Below are 16,719 nucleotides of genomic sequence, written 5' to 3'. Positions count from 1 at the left end.
GGATTGTTCAAACACTGGGTTTGTGTATTTAAAATATCGGTGTCCAGAGTGACTAGATGGGAAGCAGAAGCCTGAGGTCACTTTCTCCAAGCTAAGCTCTGTTGAGCCTGCAAAGTACTTAAAGGCCCAGTTGGTTCTTCCTGGGGAGCCTCCCCTTGCAGGTGTCTTACCTGCTCACACCCACCAGGGAAGGAGCCTTTACACTGAGAGAAGTTACATCCCTGGAAAGCTGGGGATGGGGATGGAAAGGATGGAAGGGACGGGGGCGAGGTAGGAGGTAATATCCTTTCTAAGGTTGTAACCGATTTCCTTGGGCCTGTTTCTAGATAAAGGCTTGAGGACTGCATCCACAGTTTAGGTGCACTCAGAGTAATTTGTGTGCATTGAGAAAGTCTGTGAAGGTCAGTTCTGTCTTCTAGACAAAGGGTTTATGAATTTTGGAGTTTTGAGGGCGTGAGAACCTTAAATTGAATCTAAGTGTTTCCTCACTTGTGAGAATTAAAGCCTGAGAGAGGAGGCCTTTCTGTTACCTCAGGAGAAGGGTGTGTAGAGCTCCCAGAGTCCCCCAACCCTCCATCATCAGGGACTGGCCCACTTTAAGAGTTGTATCCCTGCCCAGTCGGTGTGGCTCAGTGGCTGAGCATCAACCTATGATCCAGTAGATCAAGGTTCAATTCCCAGTCAGGGCACATGCCCGAGTTGCAGGCTAGATCCCCTGGGATCGTGCAGGAGGCAGCCGATCAATGACTCTCTCATCACTGATGTTTCTAATCTCTCTTCCTCTCCCTTCCTCTCTCAGAAATCAATAAAGACATATTTTTTTTTAAAAAAGTTGTATCCCAACTTTGGGAGTATGAACTGCCAGCTTCAGAACATGGGTTTTCTTCTGGACTGTGGGGAAGCAGCCACCTTATCTTACCTGATTTGAAGATTTGCATTTCTTTCTTTGGATACTCATAATATTGCATATTGACGCTTTAAACTCTAGTTTTCCTTAGCAGTCGGTGATAGTATTTTCTGGGTGAATGTGTAAGATTTTTAGTTCTTGGGCTTTCAAAATGTAATTTGATTGAGAGGTGCATGGTAGTAAGGCAGAAAATCTGGAACCAAACAGAATATTTGTTCCTTTTAGGCAAGAGATCCTCAAGATATGAGATAGGTATATTTGAGCTCTCAGGTAGATTTTACATTTTAGGTCAGTTTTTGTATGTGTATGTCCCTAGAGAGCTTTGAAAATTTAAATGCTGTAATATTGCTTAGGTATAAAGGAAGTGAATTCCTATTTTAATTAAAAGGAAGAAAACTACTCAAAACTTACATAAATCTTTAAAAATCCTGATACAGTTTTTGGATTAGGCCCAAATAAAATTTTAATATGCTTTGCTCATTTGGTTAGAGCATTGTCCCAATAGCCAACGTTGCAGGTTCTATCCCTGGTCAGGGCACATACAAGAATCAGTCAACCAGTGAATGCATAAATAAGTGGAATAACAAATTGATGTCTCTCTTTCTCCATTCCTCTCTCTCTAAAATCTTTAAATAATTTTTTTAAATTGTAATATGCTTTTATACCTGAAATAACCCCCCAGTGTGATATTATAAGGAGAAACAAAAATGCCTCTTGTTATGTTGGTTAGGAGATTTGAGATTTTTTCTTTTTTATGGTTTAAACCTTTATAAGCATTAGTGTTTAACAGATTATATCTTAGAATGGTTTTCTATGTTGAAAAAAATCTAATTTAAAATTAAATTTTAAAAAGCAAAAGTAATTTAATTTAAAATTAAGACTATTAAATAGGAAAAATATGGTTTATGTAAATTACTCAGCTAATTTTTAAAACCAATGCATGCAATGGCTAGCAAGAGTATGTAAGATAGGTTTAAAGTCGAATCACCACTGGAACATCTTGGTCCCCTTCAGGACTCTTGCTTCAGCCACCCCCAGTAACCAATGTTGAATTTCTTAAGTATCCTGTTAGTGTTTCTTTATAACTGGCACTTGAACCCCACAATGTCTGCTCGCAACTGAAGCTTTGCCCCTCCCTCTGCCCCTTGGGCTCCCACCTGGACAAACTTATGAAAAAGTCTGAGTGGTCTTTCCTCTAGAGATGGCAGGAAATTCAAATCACACAAGCCCCTGCCCTTGGACAAGGATTCTTGCCCTACCCCAAACCACAGTGAACACCCAGGCCAGGCTCCTTTCCTTGCTTTCTGAAACCATCTCAGAGCTGCTTGAGAGGCTGCCTTACCCTCCTGAGACCTCAATTATGTGATCATAGGGCTCTTCAGGAAAATTTCCACACAGGAAAATGTTTGTGTGTGTGTGCATGCCCATGCGCCAATGTCATCAGTCTCAAGGGAGCCAGCCATCCCTCCGTAGGTGACCGTAACTGTTGGTGCCATGAGCAGCATGTCCTGACAAGACCACTAGGTGGATCTGTCTTCTTTTGCTCTGACCCTCTGTGCTGTCTGATGGCAGCCCTCACTGTGCACAGCAGGAGAGCTAGTGGTGCTGCTGAGCCTACCATGCTTTAGTTCAGTATTCAGCCAACCAAACTGGCAGTTTCAAGAATCCCAAGCCCTGGCCAGTGTGGCTCAGTGGGTTGGGTGTCGTTCCAAGCACCAAAAGTTGTTGGGTCAATTCCCTGTCAGGGCACATGCCCAGGTTCCAGGCTTGATCCCTGGTAGGTGGCCAATCAATGTATCACTCTCACATCGATGTTTCTCTCTCTCTCCCTTCCTCTCTAAAATTCAATAAACTATTTAAAATTCAAGAAAGAAAGAATTCCAGGGCATCTGGAAGCAGGAGTATGAGATCAGGGCCCTCTTTAAATTAATCCTGGGTCTGTGTCCTTGTTGGGATTTATCTATTAGAGTGAAGCTGTGACAGAGGCTGGGTTGGGCATAGGTGGGAGAGATGGGAGAGGGGGTCTATACCCTGTGCAAGAGGTGGACCCATCAGATGGTTGGTTGTTCCTGAAAAAGCAGTTATTTAAATAGAGGAGATGGGGAAAGGCAGCCAGTAGGTGGCAGGCTGATCCACACTCCTTTGTTTCCATACTCCTAATTCCAGAGGGATCCCACTAAATTTAAGCAAGATACCCCTGATAAAGTTAGGGGAGTTACTGAATATAATATAAAGTACAAGTAGGGATGTTTCACCTTAACCATGAGAACTATGGTCTTACCTAATTTCTCCATGGTCATAGCACCCATTTTCTTAAAGTAAACCATAACCAGCAGGGAAGGTTTGACCCAATGAGTTATAAGTTAAATTGTAATTTAGTCTTTGGCACTTTCAAATTATATTAACAAAATGGGACCCCACAGTCCTTAGCTCCAGTTAAATTCGTATGGCCTAATGTAAATTAAGCGGGGACTTGAAGGGTTGAAAACCACTGGATACCTATTTAGTGAAGAAGTGATTATCCCTCCTGCTTTGCCTTTGAACAGCTGAATTTGGCCTTTTTTTCTTAAAGATAGTTAGAATTTAACTTGATAGAATAAATTTCTAAATGACCTTAACATGCTTGAAGATCCTTTGTTTACTGATGGAAGAGCAGTCTTTTTTTTTTTTTTTTTAATATATCTTTATTGATTTCAGAGAGAGGGAGGGAGAGGGAGAGAGAGAGAGAAACATCAATGATGAGAGTCATTGATCGGCTGCTTCCTACATGCCCCCCCACTGGGGATCAAGCCCGAAACCCAGGCATGTGCTCTGACCAGGAATCAAGTAGTGATCTCCTGGTTCATGGATCAAGGCTCAACCACTGAGCAACACTGGCTGAGCAACTTAGTAACTTTCTATTAAAATCATAAATAGTTATATGATTTGACTATAGTTGGCAAAGGTGAAGTTTTAGTTGGCCTGTTCTTCAAGAAAGAATGACACCTCTCAGTGGATTACTACAACCTTGAGGCTATGGTCGAACCAAATAAGCCCTTATTCCCAGTCCCCATCATTATAGAAATTACTGCCTCCATCTACTCAGCAGCTGGTAAATATCCTGTCATCACAGATTTGTTTGTTCTGCCTCATACCTATGTCAGCAACTTCTCAGCTGCAGTTGGCCTTCACCTCTGAAGGGACATGATACATCGTTATCTGGTTACCCTCAGGGAACCTCAGCACCACTGTCAGTACCATGGTCTCTGCAGGCAAGATTTGAACTGTTTTCATCTTGCTCCAGTAGCACAGGTATGACACTACATTAATGACATCCTCTTCTAAGGGTATTCAGGACATAAAAATAGTGACAAAAAGGGCTCATAAAAAGCCAAGCCATTTCTACATACATTGCTTTTAAATTCCTAAAAAGCGTTTGGTAATCTGGGTCCTTCTCCATCCTTGAGACAGTGAAGAAATAGCTTATTGTCGCTCTTAGCACCTACAACATTGTCTAGATTCTTTTGGTGCTCTGGAGGCAGCATAGTCTTTGTTTACACATTTTACTTGAGTCTATTTATATTGTTACTTGCAAACTGGCCCACCTTGAATAGGTATCCCTACAAAAAAAACCAAATGGCTCTAGATTTGGTCAAATTGCCATACAACAGGCACTCCCACAGTGCCCTCAGACACTGTTTCACAATAGAAGCTTCGGTAACTTCCTGTCATGCCTCCTGGAGTTACCCAAGATGGCTTTTAAATTGTCTGTAGGCTTCTGATGTAAAAAACTGTGCAAGGCTTCAAACTGTATGCCATTAGAGCTGCAGTTGTCACTGCTTATAGAGCTATCTTAAAAACATGTACCCTCTTGGAAAGCTACGCATTATGCCCTGGAACCTGTAAACATCACCCCAAGAACTCAGTTCCACTATCGAGACTCCTTCAAACAAGATATGGCTAAACCTGTGCCCTCTGGCACATCCTACCAGCAGGAGGGATGGCCTCCCCTGTCCTTAGTCCCTTGCCAGGTGCCATGGAGCTGAAGGAGTTCACCCCTTTCCCAGACCTCCAGGCTTACTGGGGAACTCCTTAGGATTCCCTGAGTGAAAAGGAATTATAGTTCATGACTTAAGGGATGACATCACCTCATTCATACATGATGGAGCTCAGGCAGAGTTACTACTTTCATCCCTTAATTGGAACATCCTTTTAAAGGATGGGACTTAAGGGTCCACACGACTGACCAAACACATCAGGCAGTCATCTTAGCACTGACCAGTGATTGGCTTCACCCGCCATGTTTGCAGACTCTTCGATGATTGCCTACAAGTTGCCCTTTTGTGGTAAAAGAATTCTGGCACTTTCTTGCCTCACTGTTACCCACAGTATAAATCAAGGTAACTACTGTCTCTGCATTTACTAAGGCCACAGTGGAAGGCCTTGCCCAAACACTCCTCCTCCATATGGGAGTTCTAGACACTACTGACAGTACCAAAGGAACTCATTTCACTTCTCAGAATATACAGTGCTGCGCTCTCGAAAAAGGCATCAGTGGAAGTTTCTCCTCTCTTCCAAGTCTCAGGATGCAGTCCTCACAGAACACCATAATGACTTACTGAAATAACTTCAAACCGGTTGAATGAAAGATGGCTTCTTTCAGCCATCAGTCATCAGCAATCATTTTTCAGAAAACTTGATCAGAAAGTAGAGTTTTCCCACATAACCCCTCTACCTCCACATAGTTTGCCCTATTTTTTTTATATATATATCTTCTATTATTGTGGTACAATTGATGTCAATGTGTTAAGGTCCACAGCTTACATTACTGTTAAATGTTGTAGTCTCTGGGCTTTGGCTAATGTAAAATGACATGTTTCCATCTTCTGCATCATGTAGAAAACTTTCACTGCCCTAAAAATCCCGTTCTTCACCTATTCATTCACTCCTCTCTCCTACCCACAAATCCCTGGCAGCCAAAGACCTTTCACTGTCTCATAGTTTTGTCTTTTCCAGAACTATGCTTAGAATCTTAAGTGTGTAGCCATGTCATATTGGCTGCTTTCACTTAGCAATATGGTTAAGGTTTCTCCATGTCTTTTTGGCTTGATACCTGATTTCCTTTTATCACTGAATAATATTTCATTGTAGGGCTGTTCCAGTGATTATTTTTCCGTTCACCTATTGAAGGATATCTCTATTACCTGTAAGTCTTGGTAGTCATGAATAAAACTCTTATAAACATTCATGTGCAGGATTTTTTGAAAATATATCCCCATTGATTTCAGAGAGAGGAAGGGAGAGGGAGATAGAAACATCAATGATGAGAGAGAATCTTTGATCAGCTGCCTCCTGCACACCCACTACTAGGGATGGAGCCTGCAACTCAGATACATGCCCTGACCCAGAATCCAACTGCGACCTCCTGGTTCTTGGGTCGATGCTCAAACACTGAGCCATGCCAGAAGGGCCATGTACAGGATTTTTTATGAATGTAAGTTTTAAACTTATTTGGGGAAATAAGGAGAATGATTGCTTGGTTGTATGATAAGAATAGGTCGTTTAAGAAACTGCCTGTCTTCAAAAGTAGGCATACCGTTTTCCATTCCCACCAGCAGATGAGGGTTCCTGTTCCTCCACATCTTTGCCATTGTTCAGTGTTTGCTCTCAGTGTTTTGAATTTTAGCCATTGTAATAAGTGTCTAGTAATATCTCATTCTTCTTTTATTTGCAATTCCTAAAGACATGATGTGCCCGGCCGGGCGTGGCTCAGCTGCAGTTGAGCGTCAACCTAGGATCCAGGCAATCAGGGTTTGATTCCCGGTCAGGGCACATGCCTAGTTTCAGGCTTGATCAGTGACTCTCTCATCATTGATGTTTCTGTCTCTCTCTCTTCTTTTCTTTTCCTCTCTCTGAAGTCAATAAAGATATATTTAAAAAAAAAAAAAAAAAGAAAAACATGATGTTAAGCATTTTTTTCTATGCTTATTTACCATTTGTAAACTTTTGGCGAAGTGTATGTTCAGATCTTTTGTCCATTTTTAATTGTTTTGCTTATCTTATTGTTGGATACCAGTCCTTTATTAGATAAGTGTTTTGCAAAGATTTTTTTTTTTTAATCCTCACCTAAGGATATTTTTCCAGTGCTTTTCAGAGAGAGTGGGAGGGAGAGAGGGAGAAGACAGACAGACAGACATCGATGTGAGAGAGACACATTGATTGGCTGCCTCCTGCGTACGCTCTGACGGGCCAGGGATCAAGCCTGCAATCGAGGTACATGTCCTTGACTGGAAGCTTCAGTCAGTGGGCCGATACTCTAGTCACTGAGTCAAACTGTCCAGGGCACAAAGATTTTTCTCCCAGTCTGTGGCTTGTGTTTTCACTCTCTTAACACTGTTTTTCACAGAGCAGGTTTTATTTTAATGAAATCAAACTTATTTTTTTCTTTCATCAGTCTTGCTTTTGGTGTTATATCTAAAACTTCATCACCAAACCTTGGGTCACCTAGATTTTGTCCTATGTTATCTTCTAGGAGTGTTGTAGTTTGGCACTTTACATAAGACCTGTGATCTGTTTTGAGTTAGGTTTTGGAAAAGGTATAAGATCTGTATCTAGATTGATTGATTACTTGATTTTTGCATGTGGATATCTAGTTTTCCTGGCAGTATTTGTTGAAAAGGCTATGTTTTCTCCACTGATTTCCCTTTGATCCTTTGTCAAAGATCAGTTGATTAGCTCTGGCCAGGTGGCTCAGTTGGTTGGGGCATTGTCCTGTACACCAAAAGTTGTGGGTTCGATTCCCAGTCAGGGCACATATCTAGGTTGGTTTGATCTCCAGTTGCGGTGCGTAGGAGAGACAACCAATCAATGTTACTCTCTCTTTTTCTCTCCCCCCCCAATCCTCTCTCTAAAATCAATAAAAACATATCCTCAGGTAAGGATAAAAAAAGATCAGTTGATTATATTTGTTTAGATCCACAGGAAAGAATTGGCTTTTGTATATTAGCCATTTCTTTTTCAATCTCACTCTGTTCTCTCATTAGTTGAAGGGGTTTTTTGTTGTTTTCTTTGAGTTTTTCTCCATCGATAATCATGCCATATGCAACAAAGACAAGTTTAATTTCTTACCTCCCATTCTGTATACCTTTTATTTCCTTTTCTTGTCTTACTGTATTAGGTTAGACTTCCAGTACAGTGTTGCCTAGGTCTGGTGTGAGGGGACATCATTGCCTCCTTCTTGATCTTACCAAGAAAGCATCTATTTTCTCACCATTAAGTATGGTAACTGCAAGTTTCTCATAGAGGGTATTTCTCAAGAAGAGGGAGTGCCTCTCTATTCCTAGTTTGCTCCCATAAATGGATTTGGGATTTTGCCAAATCCCTTTACATTCCCCCACCCCTGTCCTCATTCTTGATATTAATACTTTATCTTTTCTCCTTTTTTCTCAGCTTGTATAGGTTTCTTAATTTTATTAATCTTTTCAAAGAACCAGCTTCTGGTTGTGTGGGTTTTTCATGATTTCCTGTAATTTTCCTGATTTGTTTTTTATTTCTATTCTTGTGCTTACTTTAGGTTTAATTTGCTCTTCTTTTTCTAGTTTTGTAAGATAGAGGCTTAGATAATTCATTACAGATCTCTTTTTTCAATTGTAGGCCTTTGATGATATAAATTTCCCTCCAGGCACTGTTTTTGCTGCATCCCACAAATTTTGATAAATTGTATTTATTTTCATTTTCATTTAGTTCAAAATAACTTTTCATTGCTTTTGAGACTTCTTTGATCCCTGAGTTATTTAGAAGTGTGTTGTTTAATATCCCAAGTATTTGAGGGTTTCCCAATCTTTCTGTTAATGATTTCTATATTAATGCCTTTATGATCTGACAGCATACTTTGTATCATTTCTGTTCTTTCAAATATGTTGTGTGTTTTATGTTAGAATGTGTTCTATCTTCATGAATTTTCCATATGAACTTGAGAATAATGTGTATTCTGCTGTTGTTTGATGATGAAGTATCCCACACTTTTCGGTAAACCCAGTTGGTTTGATGGCACTGATCAGTTCAGCTGTGGCTTATTCTGATTTTCTTCCTACTGGTACTGGTAATTATTAATAGAGGGGCATCGAAGCATCCATTGTAGTAGTGGACTCATCTGTTTCTCCTTGAAGTTCCACCCATTTTTCCCTGATGTATTTGGCCACTGTTTTGTTATGCACCTGAGCACTGAGGAGTGCTGTGTCTCCACTAAGACTTGACCCCTTTATCATTCCTTAAAGCCTCTTTATCCCTGTGCTTTGTCTGAAAATACAGATATGCCAACTATCTTTAATGCTAACGTGAGACATATTTTTCCATCCCTCAATTTCAATCTGTCTTTATTGTTAACGTGGCTTTATTATAGACAACATATAATTGGGAGTTGTTGTTTTTTATCCACTATGACAGTATCTTTTAGTTGTTTATTTATAGAACATTGATTTTTTTAAATGATTGTTGATATAGTTGGATTAATATCTACCATAATGTTTGGCGTTTTCTAGTTGTTGCCCTTGTCTTTGTTTCTCTTTTGTCTTTCACCTTTTTTCTGCCTCCTTTGGCTTTGACCATTTTACCTGATTTTATTTTTTCTTCTCTCTTAGCATATCAGTTATACTTTTTTTTTTTTTTTTTTTTTTTTGTCTTTTTTAAAATTAGTTGCCCTTAAATTTGTAATATATAGTTACAGTAAACCTGGGTCCTCTTTCAAGTAATGCTAAACTACTTCACTGGTTGTATACATTCCTTATAACAAAATATTCCCAATTCTTCTCTCCCTGCACCTTATAACATTGTTGTTCATCTCACTTATCCATAAGCTATAATTACTGGATACTTTGTTGCTAGTATTATTTTGAACAGTGTTATCTTTCAAATTAAGACTTTTTTAAGGTGATGTTATTTTCCCTTCATTTGTTCCTTCTCAAATGCTGTCCCGTTTTTCATCATTTTCCTTCCTTTTGAAGAATTTCTTTTAACATTTCTTGCAGAACAAAGCAGATGTACTGGTGACAAATTCTCTCAATATTTGTCTCAGAAATTTCTCCCTCACTTTTGAAGGATAATTTCACTCAACACAGAATTTTAGTTAGGTTATTTTTTTGTTTTTTTTATCAACACTTTAAATATTCATTCCACTCTCCTCTTGCTTGCATTATTTGAGACAACAAAAAAAGTCTGATTTAATCCTTGTTGTTTACCTATAGCTAAGGTGTGTTTTCCCCCTGGCTGCTTTCAAGATTAAGTCTTTTAGTATGCTGTGGAATTTTATTGTTGTTGTTGGAAGCCAGATATGATGTACTGAGAAGGAGGAACCTTGGTAAATAGGCCTAGTGTAAGGTTTTAAGTTTATCTGGCTAGGACTTAACCTGTGTTTACTATTCGTATACCTGTAAGTATCAGAGGCTACATCTGGTGTTCTTCCTTTTCTCTCTCCTGTGATCTTTGGGGTTCTCTAGAGGCTTCCCAAATGAGATCTGAAATGTGTGGTTCTTTCTGTGTATTCCACTGTAACTAGAACTGACCCTAAACACTGGTCTCTGTGTACCCACCAAGAAGTGGGGATTTCTTACTCTGTTCTTGAACTAAATAGGTACATTTTACCATCAGAATTACTGTGGGGGAGCATTTTCTCAATCCCCTGCACAGAGATGTCAATGAGTTAATGATCTTTTTCAGAGACCAGTGTTTAGGGAAATTATGTGCCTGAAAGATTCAAGATGCTATTAAATTTATGAAGAAGTGGTTACATTTAGAAAATACAAATTCTGATGACCAAGTCATAGAATAAATATTTTGAAATCACAAAATATGTGAACTTCTTTTGAACTGACTATAGATCCCCAGTGCTGTCCATTTTACCTGTCTTCCTGTATTCATATGTGGAATGTTTTAGAACCAAGTGGCCTTTGAGGATGTGGCAGTAAACTTCACCCTGGAAGAGTGGGCCCTGCTGGATCCTTCGCAGAAGAAACTCTACAGAGATGTGATGCAGGAAACCTTGAGGAACCTGGCCTCAATAGGTAAGAGTGACAATGTTCCTTCATTTAGCCACTTAAAGAACAAGTGTTTCTTGTCTATCAACATTGTTCTCTGATTTTAAATGGGGAAAGAGAACACTTTTATAAATAAACCAGGCACAGTCAGAGACCTGCAATGAAATAATTCTTCTGTAACTTTTTTTTTCTGGGTCTGCATTTTAGGAAGAAAGTGGGAAGACCATAACATTGAAGATCAATACAAAAACCAGGGGAAAAATCTAAGGTGAGTTATATTCACAACAGAAGTCAGTGTCCCACAAGGGGATCTTTATATGTCATGAAAATTTAAAAACAAGCAGACACTCCTCAAAAAATTAAAAATAAAATTGCCTTATGACCCAGTGATTCCACTTCTGGGTATATATCTTAAGAAACCCAAAATACTAATTCAAAAGACTATGCACTCCCATGTTCACTGCAGCACTATTCACAGTAGCTAAGATGTGGAAGCAACCGAAGTGCCCATCAGTAGACGAGTAGATAAAATGTTGTACATATATACAGTGGAATACTGCTCAGCCATAAAAAAGAATGAAATATCAGGGGGAACACTTTGTAAAGTATATGATTATCTGACCACTATGCTGTACACTTGAAACTAATACAAAATAATATTGTATGTAAACTGTAATGGAAATAATAATAACAATAACAATGATAATGATAAAAACAGACACAAAACAGCCGAGCTTCAAATTTATTTAACTTTGGAAAATTTTTACCAAAAATGTTTTCTAAATTGTGACATAGATGTTCAGTGTTTCCAAAATAGTTCACTTAGAAACAGTATTCAGCAACTCCATATATGAATATCACTACTTTGATAATAGCTATGGTCAAACCTTCTTTCAGAGCATTCATTATATTTAGTTTCAAACAATTTGGACAGGACAAAAAAATCTACACTTTCCCTATAAATTGTAAATACAATATTCTAATGTTTATGAATAAATATAAATAAAGAAATCACTAATCATATACTCCTGATTTTTTTATAGACATCATATGGTAGAGAGATTCTGTGAAAGTAAAGAAGGTAGTCAATGTGGAGAAAACTTCAGCCTTATTTCAAATCTTAATCTGAACAAGAAAACTTCTACTAAAGTAAAACCATGGGAGTGCAGTGTGTGTGCAAAAGTCTTCATGAGTCGTTCATCCCTTACTAGGCACACGAGATCTCACACTGGGCCCAAACCATACAAGTATCAGGAATATGGAAAGAAACCTTACAAATGTAAGATGTGCGGGAAAGCCTTCAGTTATCTTCAGCCTTTTCAAAAACATGAAAGAAATCACAGCGTAGAGAAATCATATAAATGTAAGGAATGTGGAAAATCCTTTAGATATCGCCAATCTGTTCGCAAACATGAACGGACTCACACTGGAGAGAAACCCTATCAATGTAAACAATGTGGGAAAGCCTTTAGATATCATCAAACCTTCCAAACACATGAAAGAACTCACACAGGAGAGAAACCCTATGAATGTAAGCAGTGTGGTAAAGCCCTCAGTTGTCCTAGTTCCTATAGAAGTCATGAAAGAACTCATACTGGAGAAAAACCCTATGAATGTAAAAAGTGTAGTAAAGCCTTCAGTTGTCCCAGTTCTCTTCGAAAACATGAAAGAACTCATACTGGAGAGAAACCCTATGACTGTAAGGAATGTGGGAAAGCCTTTATTTCTCTTGGAAGCTTTCAAAGACACATGATAACACATACTGGGGATGGACCTTATAAATGTAAGGACTGTGGGAAAGCATTCAACTGTCCTAGTTCATATCGAATACATGAAAGATCTCACACTGGAGAAAAGCCCTATGAATGTAAACAATGTGGTAGAGCCTTCAGTTGTTCCAGTTCCTTTCGAACACATGAAAGAACTCACACTGGAGAGAAACCCTATCAATGTAAGGAATGTGGAAAAGCTTTCCATTGGCTCACAACTTTTCAAGTCCATGTGAGAACTCACACTGGAGAGAAACCCTACATCTGTAAGCTATGTGGTAAAGCTCTCAGTTGTCCCACTTCCTTTCGAAGACATGAAAGGACTCACAGTACAGAGAAACCTTATGAATGTAAACAGTGTAGGAAAACCTTCAGTTCTGCTCTAGGTTTGCAAATACATGAAAGAACTCACACTGGAGAAAAACCCTATAAATGTGAGGAATGTGGGAAAGCTTTTGTATCTCTCACAAGCTTTCGAAGACACATGATGACGCACACTGGAGATGGACCTTATAAATGTAAGGAATGTGGGAAAGCATTTAACTGTCCGAGTTCATTTCGAATACATGAAAGAACTCACACTGGAGAGAAACCCTATGAATGTAAAATATGTGGTAAAGCCTTCAGTTGTTCCAGTTATGTTCAAGTACATGAAAGAACTCACACTGGAGAGAAACCTTATGAATGTAAGGAATGTGGGAAAGCCTTCATTTATCGCACAACCTTTCGAGGTCACATGAGGGTGCACACTGGAGAGAAACCATATAAATGTGAAGAATGTGGAAAAGCCTTTAGTCGACCCAGTTCATTTAGAAGCCATGAAAGAATTCACACTGGAGAGAAACTTCTTCAGTGTAAGCATTGTGGGAAAGCCTTCAATTGGCCCACATCCTTACATAAACATGTCATGAGAATGCACACTGGGTAAATTATAACTGATAAATACAGGAAAGTATTTCACTCTTTATTAAATACACTCAAAATTATGAGAAAACTCCACTGGAGAGAAATGGCTATAAGTGTAAGTAATACAGGAAGGCCTAATGCAAATTAATTCACATATAATACTCCAGAAAATTCCTGACATGAAAGAAATGTTTTTAAAAGCTAAAAATACATTGTCTTTATCAGCAGCTCATTCTGAAACTCAGTCTCTGGACTATGGATTCTACTTGTTACTTTTGCAAATGAGCAATGAGTTGAGACAATTCTGTAAGTATACTTTAAGCAACAGTACATAAGCTTTAAGTAGGTCGTGTTTTTTCTTAAATCAGCTTATAAAATTTTTGTCTTTCCATTTTGAAGTCTGTTGGATCAATGGGTGAGTTGAAATATAATTGTACTACATACTAGTACGGTTAATTTTTATACAAATTTTTAATTGTTCTTTAAGTTAAAGGGGATAATGACACTTTGGTATTTGTTAGGGTTTTCCTATTGTCTTATGTGGCAAGTACTAGATATTCCTTACCCATGATAAACAGTCCTCTTAGGAGAAAAACTTTGTTTTTCCTTCATCAGAAGAGCCTTACTAATTTTCCTTACTAAAGGATAGTTGGCCTGAATTTATAAATATGCAAAGTTTATCACTAGTTTGCATATAGTCTCACTTGAATTACTATTTACATCTTTTCCCTTTACTCTGTCATTCCCTCTGATTTAGAAAATAGACTTCACAGTAAGAAGAGCTACCTGTATTGATATCAGCCTCAAATTTACAAAACAACCTTAAAATGTTTACAAGTACAATTATTTTAGATTTAAACTCACAGCTACAATATCTTTGCACCAAAGCTACATTTTTTCCCCCATCAATCCAATAAATCCTCCTATGGTACTCTGATGTCACCATTTAAGGTATCTTTTACCCATAAAACAATTAGAATAATTGTATGATATCACTAAAGTCAGCCAGTGGTATGACCATCCCTCTATTCATATTGAGGACCTACTATGTGCCTGAGCTGGACACTAGAAATACAACAGTGAATATAACTAAAGTGGTCAATGCTTATACAGTGTTTCAACTCTGCGAGGTTAAAGTCACATTTCTAGCTACTTACCTAGGTGTTTTTAACACTTAAACTCTGATTCATTTTTTGTAATAACATTATCTTAGATAGACCAATAAGCTTTTATATTTGCCAAAAAAGAGAGAGAGAAGAGACCTGTGACAGGACAATAAAATTGGAGATGACTCCCCTGAAATATATGTTATGTCAACATGGGTAATGTTGTGACCTACATTTTCTAGAACATTTTCTGTTCTTTATGTGGTTCCATGTTAAAATTCAATAACCTCATCTGAATGAGATTCGGAAAGCCTCAGTTTTTGAACCACAGAGCACAGAGAGACAGATGCATAGATGTTTTATATATACCTGCTTCCAAACCATTTTCCTGGCTCGTTGTCCCGCCAGTCAAGCGGTCCTCAATACTACCACCAACTACATGACTACATGACTTTCTCAAAGCTGTAGGTTCCCACGGATGCCTCCACAATACCCACAGCAAAGGTCACTTTGGATTTCCCTATAAGCCCTCATGTGTCCACCAAACAACAAATTCAGACTGTCATGTTTGAGAATGTTCTCTGAAACGCTGACTCCCCTCTTCTCTAGACTGTATTTGTATAAGGTCTGATTTGTATAGTAAATGCCTTGTTCTGTTAATATTTGCTAGTAACTATGTGTTCCTAGTTGCACCAAAACAGCTACAATGGTGCAGTCAGAAAGAACCTTGTGGGAGTCGGTTCCTCTGCTGCATGTGCAGTGACTGCTCTGACACAGTCCTTCCATGTGAGAAGTCGCACCTTCCTCATATTAGGTATATTGTGGATATATCCAATTACTCACAGCTAAACATAAGTCCTCAGGACATTTTCAGTTATGTTTGTATGTGATTTAAAGTGTTCATTTTTTTGTCAAACAAATGCTTCTATAGATGTTTCTTAGAAATGTTTTATTAACTCTTTCAGAGAGCTTGTGTACTGACAAATATTTTTTCCACTTCCTGACAGAATATATTAAATAAAACATCCCATTGCAAGTGCAGATTTTTATATCAATTTTGTGATTTTTATCAAGTTAATCATACATTTTGAAGTTAACTTTTTTTTCTTAGTATGTCTTTATTGATTTCAGAGAGAAGGAGAGAGAAAAAAACATCAGTGATAAGAGAGTCATTGATTGGCTGCCTCCTGCACACCCACACTGGGGACTGAGCCCACAACCCAGGCATGTGCCCTGACTGGGAATCGAACCATGATCTCCTGGATCATATAGGTCAGTGCTCAACTGCTGAGCCATGCTGGCCAGGCTCATTATATATTTTGAATCAATGTTATGTATATTTTCCTCAGGCAAGTTTTTTTTCCTATAGTTAAAAATGTTTGTGATTAAACTAGCCTCTCATTAATTCTTCAATAAAAATGTTTATCATGGTTTTGTTGGTGCCTTCTTGCCAAATACTATAGAAACACACCTATACTCAAAGAGAGGGGTGTAATGAATTGTGATAAGGATGACTACAAGCCATAATTGGTAATGGGTTGCATCAGTAAGAGATCTTAAGCAATTTGGGCTTGTGTTAAGTGATGGGATTGGTATTCAAGGAAGGAAAATGTTCCTATGTATTGGATACTGTGAGGAGGTAAACTAAATTCTGTCTTTGGGAATAATAATAGTTCTTACCTAAACATGGGAATATTCCTTATGATATATGGCACATTGTTTTTCATATAAAGTACCTCAGTTAAACTGTATAAAGTCACTTGCTCTTTAGCAAACTTTGTAATATCAACTAAGGCCTTTGGGTTCAGGTAAATTGTCAGAACACAAACCCAGTAAGGGAGAAAGATAAGGTCCCTATTCCATTTGAACCTTTATTGCTTAGAAACTATGGTCTTGATGTAATTTTAACATTCCTGTCAGGGACTACAGACTCAAAATATACACAGTTTTTGGTGGAGCCACTATGGAAAACAGTATGGAGATTCCTCCAAAAACTAGAATAGAACTACCATATGACCGAG

The 16,719-nt window shown here is 38.4% G+C and overlaps 1 protein-coding gene across 2 annotated transcripts in view; it reads left to right on the top strand.

Moving 5' to 3' along the window:
• LOC308556052 (uncharacterized protein) overlaps positions 1–16,130 on the top strand; it is a 30,229-nt gene extending 14,099 nt beyond the window's left edge. For both annotated transcript variants that reach the window (XM_081135059.1, XM_081135060.1), the window contains exons 2-4: positions 10,818–10,944; positions 11,125–11,185; positions 11,961–16,130. In XM_081135059.1, the coding sequence (XP_080991185.1) occupies positions 10,818–10,944; positions 11,125–11,185; positions 11,961–13,614 (1,842 nt within the window). In that variant the 3' untranslated portion in view covers positions 13,615–16,130. The remainder of the gene's footprint in view (positions 1–10,817; positions 10,945–11,124; positions 11,186–11,960) is intronic.
• Positions 16,131–16,719: the final 589 nt, after the last annotated feature.

This window comes from Miniopterus schreibersii (genome assembly GCF_964146895.1).
Source record: "Miniopterus schreibersii genome assembly, chromosome: 4".
Classification (NCBI taxonomy): Eukaryota; Metazoa; Chordata; class Mammalia; order Chiroptera; family Miniopteridae; genus Miniopterus; species Miniopterus schreibersii.
Note: the sequence above shows the minus strand (reverse complement) of the source record. Positions and strands in the feature narration are given on the sequence as shown.